Genomic DNA, 12650 nt, shown 5'->3' with positions numbered 1-12650 from the left:
CGTTGATATTCAAAAAACAGAATGTAGGAGTTTGTTTCTACTTACGTCCATAATGAGGTTAAGACGGTTGCATCCTTCAATCTCTTCGATGTCTTCCTTAAGTTTCACAGCTGAAGGCTCCAGAGTTTGTGGCCTGCGCCCAATCAACTTAATCTGCTTCAATGTTTCAATATCTGCAAAGCTAGGGGGAATCTCCTCAAGCTTGTGACACATTTTTATAACAAGCATTTCAAGCATAGGAAAAGATTCCTCTGGGTCATCCAACCTTGAGATACCTAACGCCACCAGTTTCAACAACTTAAGTTTATTGAACTTGATATCTTTGAGACACCACTCTTCCGACTTAGTTCCCCAATCCTCTAATTTGAGATACTCTAGATTTGGTAGTCCCGCAATTGAGGGAGCTGCGCTTACTATATGAGGCCCTTCAAGTTTCAACTTCTGTAGATTTGAAGGAAAGTGTAACTCAGTTAGACTAAAATTCCAATCATCAAAGGAAAGGTCAAGTAATTGCAGCCGAGTAAGACTCTCTAGTTTGGGACTGAAAGTACAAATCTCTCTTTTTAACCAAAAGATAGTGAGACTAAGATTTTGAATGTTAGGACACCTCAGTAATAAGCCATCCATGCATTCACCGTCATTAGCTGGATAATGTCCTCAAATTTACCAATTTAGAGGATTCTTCAAAGATCCCCTGCTTAATGTTTTCCAAATAAAAAGCAACTCCATAAATCTCAACATGTCTTAGTTTTTCCATTTTCCAAAAAATCGGGGGTAAAACTACTCTCTCGAAAGCAAGAACAATTAAAGTTTCAAGATGGCGTAGATGTGATTCCGGATGGAAATCAAATTGATTTGTCCTAACTGCGAGGTACTTCAGATAAATTAGTGGATGCAGTGTAATTGACGACAAAGGAACCACTTCATGAGAACTCAAATCCAACACCTTAAGAAATCCCAATTTACTAATCTGAGGGAACGGATTTTGTTGCAAATATTCTCCTCCATTTTTAGACTGTAACCAGTTTTTTATTACCTTTGCTTCCCAAAAGTAGATATTAGTATAGCGGAGGAAAGCGTAGAGGATCTTAAGACGAACTTCCATTTTTTTTGGAGGTGCTGCCATATCCACTTCCTCGATCAGTAACTGCTTTCCTAGCTCCCATGCCATACCAGCTGTAAAAACACATCATCATTAGCTCAAAATTACTACCAAAATTCTCAAAAAGAAAATGAGGGAAAAAAAAGGAAATCAAGAAAGTTTACATTATGTATAAGAAATGGAGTGCAACAAACGTCCAACCTTTGCAATGAATGACTTGCCCCCACAATGGTTGACATTTGTCTTCTTGATTTCCTTTACTGATCACTGAAATATGAAAACTTTATGTTGAGCAGAGTTTGGTTGTTTTCTGAACACCGAGTTAGATTTTCTTGAGGTGTGCTTAGTAGATAACATTTATGAAGATAAAATGATAAATCTGGTAAAATGATAAATCTGGTTAATTTCCTTCTTTTGCGTGCATATGTAGAAATTTTAAGTCCATAAAGTATCGTGTTGATGAGCTTACGAGGACATGCACAAGTACAAATGCACATTGATCGAAGGTGTTGCCTTGTTTAACGACCTTGAGTAAACAAATAAGACGTGAAGTTTGAGCAGTCAGCTGAAATAAAGGTAGGAAAGGAGAAGGTCTTGGCTATAAACCAAGCCGTTGAAGACTATCTCCTACTAAAATCTGATGCCTATGTTTAAGATTGTTTTGTTCTAAGAAAGGCTTATCTTCTCTTTGTCTTGTATGTTTCGCCACAGTTGTCTCTGCTTTGTCAATTTGTATCTTGTCCGAAAAAGGTACTATTTCCAGCTGCTCATTTACTTAGAACAATAAGCAACTTTATGAGTTGAAAGGGAGCCTTGGCGTAACTGGTAAAGTTGCTGCCATGTGACTAGGATGTCACGAGTTCGAGCTGTGGAAACAGCCTCTTGCAGAAAAGCAGGGTAAGACTGCGTACAATAGACCCTTGTGATCCGATCCTTCCCGGGACCCCGGACCCCGCGCATAGCTGGAGCTTAGTGCACCGGGCTGCCTTCTATGATTTGGTGAATTTCAACAGGTGGATGATTTTCAATTAAGCGAAAACTAAAAGAAGAATTTCTACAATGACTTGCCACTTGATGATTTTAAATTTGAAGTTTAATGTTAAGTTAAGCAGCCAGGGAAGTGCTTATATATACAAGTGAATCAAGATTGGATCTACTCAAACAACCTAATTACTTGATTTTTCAAGTTTGTGAAAATAACTAATTTCAGGTCAAGGCACCATCCTATAGAAACATGGAGCAATTAGAGAAAGCAAGAATCTTATTTATTTTTTTCTTAAAAAGAAGGAACAAGAAAAAACTGAAACAATACCATGATCTGTAGACGAGCTTGTGCTTGACGTCGCAGCTGCCGGCTATGTTGCTTACTGATCCAAACCTGTATCGAACATATTGTTTGTACATTAGATGCACGTTGATATTCAAAAACAGAATGTAGGATTTTGTTTCTACTTACGTCCATAATGAGGTTAAGACGGCTGCATCCTTCAATCTCTTCAATATCTTCCTTAAGTTTCACAGCTGAAGGCTCCAGAGTTTGTGGCCTGCGCCCAATCAACTTAATCTGTTTCAATGTTTCAATATCTGCAAAGCTAGGGGGAATCTCCTCAAGCTTGTGACACATTCTTATAACAAGCGTTTCAAGCTTAGGAAAAGATTCCTCTGGGTCATCCAACCTTGAGATACCTAACGACACCAGCTTCAACAACTTAAGTTTATTGAACTCGATATCTTTGAGGCACCACTCTTCCGACTTAGTTCCCCAATCCTGTAATTTGAGATACTCTAGATTTGGTAGTCCCGCAATCAAGGGAACTGCGCTTACTATATGAGGCCCTTCAAGTTTCAACTTCTTTAGATTTGAAGGAAAGTGTAACTCAGTTATACTAAATCTCCTACCCTCAAAGAAAAGGTCAAGTAATTGCAGCCGAGTAAGACTCTCTAGTTTGGGACTGAAAGTACAAATCTTTTTGGGAAGTTCATAGCTAGAGATAGTGAGCCTAAGATTTTGAAGGTTAGGACACCTCTGTAATAAGACATCCAGGCATTCACCAACACTAATTGGATAACGAACATGTCTTAATATCCTCAAATTCTCCAATTTAGGGGATTCTTCAAAGATCCCCTGCTTATTGTTTTTCAAATTAGAAACAACTCCATTAATCTCAAAATGTCTTAGTTTTTCCATTTTCCAAAAAATCGGGGGTAACACTACGCTCTTGGAATGAAGAACAATTAAAGTTTCAAGATGGCGTAGATGCGATTCCGGATGGAAATCAAACTGATTTGTCCTAACTGCGAGGTACTTCAGATAAATTAGTGGATGCAGTGTAATTGACGACAAAGGAACCACTTTATGAGAACTCAAATCCAACACCTTAAGAAATCCCAATTTACTAATCTGAGGGAAGGGATTCCATTCTACATATGTTTCTCCTCCATAATTTGTTATCAGTGACCTTAAATGTTGATCGAAAGGCTTCGGTGTGAGCATTGCAATCTTCGAAAGCTCATTAGATAAATTGATGCTGAGTCGAGTTCCCTTCCAATCGGAAGGTTGAAAGTTGCTATAATGCCCCTTCACCTTCAACATAAACTTTTCTTCTCTGCTTTTCTCCAAGCAAAAGTGAAGTACTATATCATGAACCTGACAGTATTTGACTTTACCGTTATAGCTTCTCTTCTCAACCATCACCACATTACTGCTAATGAGATCCATCAAGTAATCTTCAGCTGCTTCTTCCATTGATTTCTCATATTCAATGTTCTGCACGAAGCCTTCCGCAATCCAAAAATTTATCAATTTAGACACTGGAATTCTCGCGTCCTCCGGAAACATCCCCATATAAAGAAGGCAAGGTTTTAAAGAATCGGGTAAGCTGTCATAACTTAACTGCATAGTCGAGAGACTATATCCTTCAGCCTCACCTAGATACGAAAGTAGAGCATTTTTAACCTCATGCCACCAAGATTCTTCCATTTTCTTCCTTTTGATTATTCCAGCTACCAAGATAATCACTAGAGGCAGTCCTTTGCATCTTTTTGCAACTGCTAGGCTGACATCTTGTAGTTCAGGTGGGCAACCTTCCTGCTGAAACACTTTTTTCTGCAACAACTTTAGACTCTCATCGCGTGTGAGGAATCGGAGAAAATAAGGATCGGTATCGTGCTTGACCTGTTTACCTACTTCCTCAAGTCGTGTTGTTACTATTATTCTACTTCCTGTTTCACCATTTGGGAAAGATAATCTTAAATCTTCCCACGCTTTAACATCCCACATATCATCCAAAACAATCAGATATCTCCTGCCAATTAATCTTTTCCTCAACATGTCCGCAAGTTCGCCAACCTTATCTACCTTGCCCTTGGAACCGGTAACTTGATTGAAAATCTCTTGTAATAACTGTTGTCGATTATATGTTTGGGAAATGACGCACCATGCTCGAACATCAAAATGGTAAACAATGTTATCATTGTTATACAACTTTCTAGCAAAAGTTGTTTTACCTTGTCCAGCCATCCCAACAATTGGGATGACGTCTAGCTCCTTTTTTCCTTTATTCAGACGCTTAATTATTCTTTCAGCGTCTTTCTCAAAACCAACTATCTCCTCATCATTCATAGGGTCACTCTGTCGATTTTGCATATGTTTAGATGGCTCAGCCACCAAGCAGGGCCTAATCTCCAAACTCTTGTCAGACATCTTCCGTATATAAAGTAGAAAACTCCTGCAAGTTCACCAAACTCTTGTCATATTAACTTTCACTAGGAAGTACTTCCCTTCGTTCCAGTTTATGTGAATCTATTTCCTTTTAAATTCATTTAAAAAAGAATGATCTTTTTTCTAAATTTGGAAACATTTTAACTTCAATTTCCCATTTAGCCTTAATGAAAAACAGTCATAGCCACACGAATGTTATTGCAGGTCTAAAAGTTGGAACCAAAAGTTTCGAAAGCCTTATAGCCACATAAATGTTATGGCATATTTAAGACCACGAGTTCTAAAGTCTTCATTTTCTTAATTAAATTTTGTACTCGATCAAATAGGTTCACATAAATTGAAACGACAGGACTGGTTTTTATTCATGTCTATCAATACTACTAAGAGACTATAAAGCTTCTGAAAGATCACACACAATGCTATAAGTTACTCAAGTTTCAAATATTTGCTATTAGTGACTGTTTTAAAATTATTGCTAATGACACATTTAAAAGCCTCAAAAAAATATAAAATTGAAGTTCTCTGGCTAGTCTGATATATATCAAAAAATTAATTTTCAAGAGTAAGACATTTTATAGTAGTAATTGTTATCAAGGTAGGAAAAAAGCAAAATGGATTCATGTAGTTGTTACTAGCATTGAAAAACTTACAGATATCAACTTAATTAGAGATTTGAGAAAGAAGTCTCACAATCAATCAGCCTGCTTTTATTTTCTTTCGCCTGTTTTTTTTTGTATCTTCAATATCTGATCTAATCCTAAAAATGAGCGAAAAAGATAATAATTAAACTTTACAATTATAATTAAAAGCTTAAAATACATATACGGTGATAAACGAATGATTTAAAAAGGTGATAGAAATGATCAGGTCAACCAAATTATCAAGGATTAAAATTGAAAATTAATTATGGAACAGCAAATTAAAAGTTACCTCAATGATCATGAATAGAATTTGCCACAAGGTGCTGTGAGATGATAAATGAGGAGATCAAACCAAAATTCGAGTTCTTAATGACACAAACAGACTGAAAGGAGCTCTCAATTATTTTGATTAATTAATGGTAGGTAAACAGAAATTATTGCTGGATTAATTAATAATGATACTGTAACAGCCGCCTGAGTGGAAAATGACATGAACTTTCTCTGTCGGTGCGGTGGAATTACGGGAACGGCCTTTAGATTATAGGACCCATAAACATGGAAACAAAGAAAAAGATGAAAAAACAGTCAAATTGGGTGGCTGAAATTTTTAAATTTGGGCGGATGGAAAAAGTTGCCAAATTACGGAAGTCACAAAACGTGTTTTTGACAAATGGTAATCTGATTATCTATAAATATAATTAGCAGGCTTCATTTCTCCTTTGAAACATACCAAAATAACGAGAGAAGTAGAAAGCAGTGAGTAATTCACAGATTGTTATCTGTGAGATAATTAGTGAGCGGTAGTAATATTGTAGTGAGGTATTTTAAATAAAGAGTATTATTTCTTTCAAAGTCGTATTAGTCTCTTGACACTACTGAGTTGTAATATTATAGTGGTAATATTGCTCCACTCGAATATTGTATTTTACCCAGCTAAAATATTTGGTGTCATTGTTACTCTCTTGTGTTATTATTATTTGCTGTGGATATTATTCCTGGGCGGGATTATTTTTCCCAACAACGTGATATCAGAGTCGTGGCAAATAATGGTCCGCTATCTTTTCAGTACTCCAGTCTCACAAAAGATAATTATGAGAAATGGTGCCTACGTATGAAAGTCATTCTTGGCTCTCAGAATGTATGGGAAATCGTAGACAAAGGGTATACAAAACCCGATAATGAAAAGCTCTGCCTCAAAATGAAAAATAGGTCTTGGCAAAGACAAGGAAGAAGGATCAACAAGTCATCACGCTCATCCACCAATGTTTGGATGATGTCATGTTTGAAATGGTGGCTGATGGTACCGCCTCAAAGGAAGCTTGGGAGATTTTACAAAATTCTCTTCAAGGAGTTGATAAGGTGAGGAAGGTAAAATTTTAAACTCTAAGGGCTGATTTTGAAGTTTTAAAAATGAAAGAATCCGAATGCATCTCGGATTATTTTTCAAAAGTGAAGGCTGTTGTAAATCAACTAAGAAGATACATGAGGACATAGAAGATATTCGTATGGTAGAAAAGATATTTCGCACTTTAACACCTAAATTTGATTTTGTGGTGTGTGTTATTGAGGAGTCTAAAGATTTAGACTCTATGATGGTGGAGCAATTGTAAGGTTCTTTACAGGTCCACAAAGAAAAGATCAAAAGGAGACAAGAAGTGCCATTGGAGAAACTTCTTAAAACTCAGGCATCCTTCAAAGATTATGGAGGTGAAACAAGATATCGAGGCCGGGGCCGAGGCCGAGGAGGTCATGGAAGAGGAAGAAGTAATGGTAAGAACTTCAACAATGAAGTTAAAATCCACCAAACATTCAGAGGTCGTGGTCGTGGACAAAGAGAAGGGAGAGGACGTGGATACTACCAAGAAAATAATGGACAAAGGTATGATAAAACAAAAATTGAGTGTTATAATTGTCATAAATTTGGCCATTACTCTTGGGAATGTCGTAGCAATGTTGAAGAAAAAGCTAACCTTGTTGACGACAGGAAAGAAGAAGATGAGTCAATGTTGTTGATGTCACTCAAGGAAGAAGACAGAGATGATTGCAGCTCGTGGTATTTGGACAATGGAGTAAGCAATCATATGTGTGGATGCAAAGAGAAGTTTGTGGAGATCAATAAAACGGTGAGAGATAATGTGTCCTTTGGAGATACCTCAAAGGTTCAAATTCGGATCTCCTGTAAAGATGGTAGTCACAAGTTAATTCAAGATGTTTATTATGTGCCAAAATTAAAAAGTAATATTTTAAGTTTGGACCAACTTCTTGAAAAGGAATATGACATCCACGTGAAAAATATGCATCTTTGGCTTAGAGATTCAAGTGGAATTCTAATTGCTAAAGTGCATATGGCAAAAAATAGATTGTTTTCTATGAATCTTAAAACAATTGATGCAAAGTGTTTGAAGGCTAATGTGCAAGATGAATCATGGTGTTGGCACATGCGATTTAGGCACTTGTATTTTGAAGCACTCAAATCAATGGGATAAAAGAACATGGTGCATGGGATACCATCAATCAACCATCCTAATCAATTGTGTGAAGCTTGTCTTCTTGGAAAACATGCAAGGAGGAGTTTTCCAAAGGAAGCCATGTCAAGATCAACCAAGACGCTCCAGCTTGTCCACACTGATGTGTGTGAACCAATCAATCCACCTTCTTTTGGTAAAAGAAAATACTTTCTGCTTTTCATTGATGACTTTAGTAGAAAAACTTGGGTTTATTCTTGAACCAAAAATCTGAAGCTTTTGCTAATTTTAAATTTTCAAAGTACTTGTGGAGAAAGAAAGTGGCTATGAAATTAAACCTCTAAGGTCCGATAGAGGAGGCAAATTCACTACAAACGAATTTAATGATTTCTGTCAACTTCATAGAATTCGTCGCCCTCTAACGGTACCTTATTCACCCCCACAAAATGGTGTTGTAGAGAGAAAGAATCGAACGATTCTTAATATGGCTAGATGTATGTTGAAAGCTAAAAGTATGCCCAAGGAATTTTGGGCCGAAGCTATTTCTTGTGCAGTTTATTTGAATAATAGGTCTCCAACAAGAAATGTTAGAGATCAAACGCCTCAAGAAGCATGGAGTGGAAGAAAGCCAAGTGTCAAGCACTTGAGAATCTTTGGGAGCATAGCATATGCTCATGTGCCACATCAAGGGAGAGCAAAGCTTGACTATCGAAGTATCAAACATGTGTTTGTTGGCTATGATACGAGTTCAAAAGGCTACTAGCTATACAACCCAAGTAGCAGCAAGGTGGTGGTAAGTCGCGATGTTGAATTTGATGAAGAATTGGCATGGGATTGGGAAGCTCAGGAAGAAACTACATATGATTTTCTTCCATACTTTGGTGATGAAGAAGAACCAGAGACCGTGGAACCTGTGCAGGATACAACTCCACCTCCTTCTCCATCCAATGTTGCATCCCCCTCTTCTCAAGAAAGTTCAAATGAACATCCGCAAAGGACAAGGAGCATTCAAGAGCTCTATGATGATACAGAAGAAGTTACTATTTTTGGTTTCTTATATTGTCTCTTTGCTGATAGTGAACCAATGAACTTTGATGAAGCTGTTACAGATAAAAGGTGGAGACAAGCCATGAAGGAGGAGATCAAGCCAATAGAGAAGAACAACACTTGGGAGTTAACAACTCTTCCCAAGGGTCATCGAGCAATTGGAGTTAATTTGGTATACAAGACAAAGAAGAATGCTGATGGAGATGTGGAGAAATACAAAGCACGACTTGTGGCTAAAGGCTACAAACAAAGGCAAGGCATTGACTATGAAGAAGTCTATGCACCTGTTGCCCGCATGGAGACGATTCGTTTACTCATCTCTTTGGCGGCGCAAATGAAGTGGAAGATTCATCAACTAGATGTCAAGTCAGCCTTCTTGAATGGCTATCTAGAAGAAGAATTCTATGTTGAACAGCTGTAGACGCGTGATTTTTGACCCTCCCCGAGAATTTTTACATTTTAGCGTGAATATGTGAAATTGGGTCTAATTAGTTATTTTTAACTATTTTTACTTTATTTTCATCGCAAAAGAAAAATTACAAAATATATATATATATAAATTTTAGTTTATGTATTTCTCATAAACTTGAAAAATACAAAAAATTGTACCTTACTTTTGTACTTTATATAATTTCGAAAATTACCAAAAAATATAGTTCTATTAATGTTTTGTAGTCATTTTAATTTTGAAAAAAATACAAAAATATTACTTTATATTTTATCTTTATATAAAAAACGAAAATTACAAAAAAATAGTTTTATTAATATATTGTAGCTATTTTAATCTTGAAAAAAAAATATTAAAAAAAAATATAGTTTTGTCTTAAATATTAGTCTTATTTTGATAGTTATTTTACTTACATAGGATTAATTGAACAATGTCGTGTTCTTATTCTCGGGTTCGGACGAAAGAATAATATTTGGGTTTAAACTACCCATTTTTAGGCCTAATTTTCGGACCTAACCCATAACAATCCAAACCCACCACACCTTACACCAACTCCAAGATAATGGGGGACATCTTTTGAAAAAGGAGGAGGAATACACGGACATCTTTTGAAAAGGGGGAGGGATTCACGGATGGTGGGATTTTTTTTTATTATTTTAAAAAAGGAAGGGTCTTTATTTTTTAAAAGGGGGGTGGAAAGATTTTAAGAAAAAAAAATTGAAAAGAGGCGGAAGAGAACGAGGACCCTAAAAAACTAATCCGCCGTTTCCCATAACAAAAAATGAACCCTCCCTTTAAAGTCCATCGTCTTCTTCAGCAGACGCCTAAAAAATGAGTTGAAATACACAAGATACACATGAGACCAAATATAGATTCTAAGACCTAAAAATTAGAGGCTACAACCAAGAAGACCAAAAACGCTTCTTCAGTGCTTCCTCTAGAGATAAGGCTGCCGTGAACTTAGAGTTGTAACGCAACAAACTTGCTACGAAACAGACCCAGAAACGACCCTGGAGCAGTAGCTAAATCGCTGCTAATTCCATCACGACACAGTACCAAAATATTACCAAAATTCCAGCTGAACAATCCTCGAAACACAAGCTTTAAGTCGAGTTCGAGGTTGCGGACGAGGTCGAGTTTCCGACGAGTTCTCTATTCGCTTTGACCTTTGTATTCAAGAAGCTTTTCCATATAAAAAAGGTCCGTTTCCATCTTCGCATTCTCATATGTAAAAGATCTGTTTTCTTAATTTTCATTGTTCTTCCATCTTGTTACAGCAGCTTGGAGATGTTTGGGTTGTTTTTTTTTTCTTTATTTTATTGTCTTTTCTTATTGATTTTATTTTCTTGTTACAGTAGATTTCATCCTTCATCTTCTTATCCTTGAAGTAAGGACAATTTCATGTTTTTCTTTATTTTATGCTCTTGTTACGGTAGCTTTTGTAATACGTATTAGTTTAGAAGCCAAACTTTTATTCGTTTCTTTCAAAATGTAGACTCACTTAAGTTGGACCTAATTGTATAATTGATTCAACGATTAACTTAATTGTATAAAATTATGTCTTTGAATTTGTATAGCTATCTACGTTCTTGAATGAGTATATTAATTGTTAGATTAATTAAGTTGGCAAGTTAGTGTGGAATTTCTGAAAATGAACATCCTTAGAAATGTTTCTTTTAGGCACGCACTTAATCTATCTATTGCGACTGTTTACACGTTCGCGTGACATAATTACGATTTTTAAAAAATAAATTGGGGTATGCGTTCGCGCAACTTCGACTAATTTTCTTAATAATAATAAAACGTTACTAATTGTGGACACGTTCGCATGACATGATTTCTGACGCACCAAATAAATGGGTACACGTGCGCGTGACTCGTTTCAATATAATCTTCTTAATTAAAAAGCGGTGAAAAGTAAGTGCACAAAGGTTCTAAAATGAGTAATTAGACAATTTAATAAGCCAAGTATGATCAAAGCGACCGTGCTAGAACCACGGAACTCGGGAGTGCCTAACACCTTCTCCTAGGTTAACAGAATTCCTTACCCGGATTTCTGGTTCGCGGACTGTTAAACAGAGTCAATCTTTCCTCGATTCGGGATTCTAAACTGGTGACTTGGGACACCATAAATCTCCCAAGTGGTGACTCTGAATTTCAATAATTAACCCCGTTTCGATTGTCCTTTAATTGGAAAAACTCCCTTGTATTTATACCCTTTACGGGGTGTAAGTCAAAAAGGAGGTGTGACAGCTCTGGCGACTCTGCTGGGGACGAAAGAACCAGAACCACTGGTTCAGGGTTCAAGAATTCGAGCTTAAAATAACTGTTATAGTTGGCTTTATTTATTATCTGATTTTTACATGATATATGCCTAATATGCTAAATGATGCTTTTACCGCTTTAATATTATCTGAATTGTGTATATAAAACTGCTACGAAACCCTTCTTCTTTCTGAGTCTTCTGAATTTATGGTGTACACGTGCACGTGGCCCACCTTTCTGTTAGAAGTCATACCAAATAAGACGAAGTTGGGACAAGTAACTAGGCCGGGTAGACTTTCGTGCTCCCGGTACGTTGCCCCCACTTCGGCTCAAGCTGTCCACTTGGGTAAGCCAGGGCTAGAACAATATGCCTCAAATTTTTCACTTAGAATAACTCAGCTTCATGCCGGATCCCTAGTAGGAACATTTGTTTGCATCACGTGCATTTGACTTTGGAGGCTCAACACATGGGTTGGGTCTGTCTAGGACAGGTGTACCAAAAATGAAAATGACCATCCTGATGCATCTAACTTGCTCCTACTTGCGCATTTATTTGATTCGGACTTGTGTGTTGACCGACTATTAAATATCAAGAATAATATTTTGAAATTGAAAAAAAAAAGCGGTTAGGGAATTGATTGTTTATTTTGAAAAAAAAACCAATGCCCGAATACTGTCAAAATTCTTGCAGAAAATTTGAGAAAATGAAAAAAAATATCTTATTAGTAAAAGCAAAGAAAAAAATAGATAGAAAAAAAAATTGTAGTTCTGTCTTATTTAAAAAAAAATGGAAAATAGTTTGTCTTCCCCTGAAAAAATGACAATGAAAAAAGTCTTATTTTTAAAATAGTTTTTTTATTTATTTGTTTCTGAAAATGCCAAAAGGAAAATGAAAGAGTCGTGCTTGGAAAGTGGTTTTGTTATTTGCTGTTGAAAAAGAAAAAAAAATCCTGTTTTAAAA

At 36.4% G+C, this 12650-nt stretch overlaps 1 protein-coding gene across 5 annotated transcripts; it reads right to left on the bottom strand.

Annotated features, from left to right (window-relative positions):
- Positions 1-321: 321 nt before the first annotated feature.
- Positions 322-5974, bottom strand: LOC104216420 (putative late blight resistance protein homolog R1B-16). Of its 5 annotated transcripts, XM_070171991.1 has the most exons (7): positions 5754-5974; positions 5514-5580; positions 2559-4830; positions 2415-2480; positions 1267-1369; positions 608-1176; positions 322-441 (listed from the first exon to the last, which is right to left on the bottom strand). In XM_070171991.1, the coding sequence occupies exons 3-5, from the start codon at positions 4803-4805 to the stop codon at positions 1367-1369; spliced, it is 2316 nt and encodes a 771-aa protein (XP_070028092.1). In that variant the 5' UTR covers positions 4806-4830; positions 5514-5580; positions 5754-5974; the 3' UTR covers positions 322-441; positions 608-1176; positions 1267-1366. The 5 variants fall into 5 exon arrangements, with proteins under 5 accessions (XP_070028092.1, XP_009764753.2, XP_009764754.2 ...); XM_009766451.2 differs by having other exon boundaries at positions 322-1176; positions 5474-5580; XM_009766452.2 differs by having other exon boundaries at positions 322-1176.
- Between the last annotated feature and the right edge of the window lie 6676 nt (positions 5975-12650).

This window comes from Nicotiana sylvestris, chromosome 1 (genome assembly GCF_000393655.2).
Source record: "Nicotiana sylvestris chromosome 1, ASM39365v2, whole genome shotgun sequence".
Lineage (NCBI taxonomy): Eukaryota > Viridiplantae > Streptophyta > Magnoliopsida > Solanales > Solanaceae > Nicotiana > Nicotiana sylvestris.
Note: the sequence above shows the minus strand (reverse complement) of the source record. Positions and strands in the feature narration are given on the sequence as shown.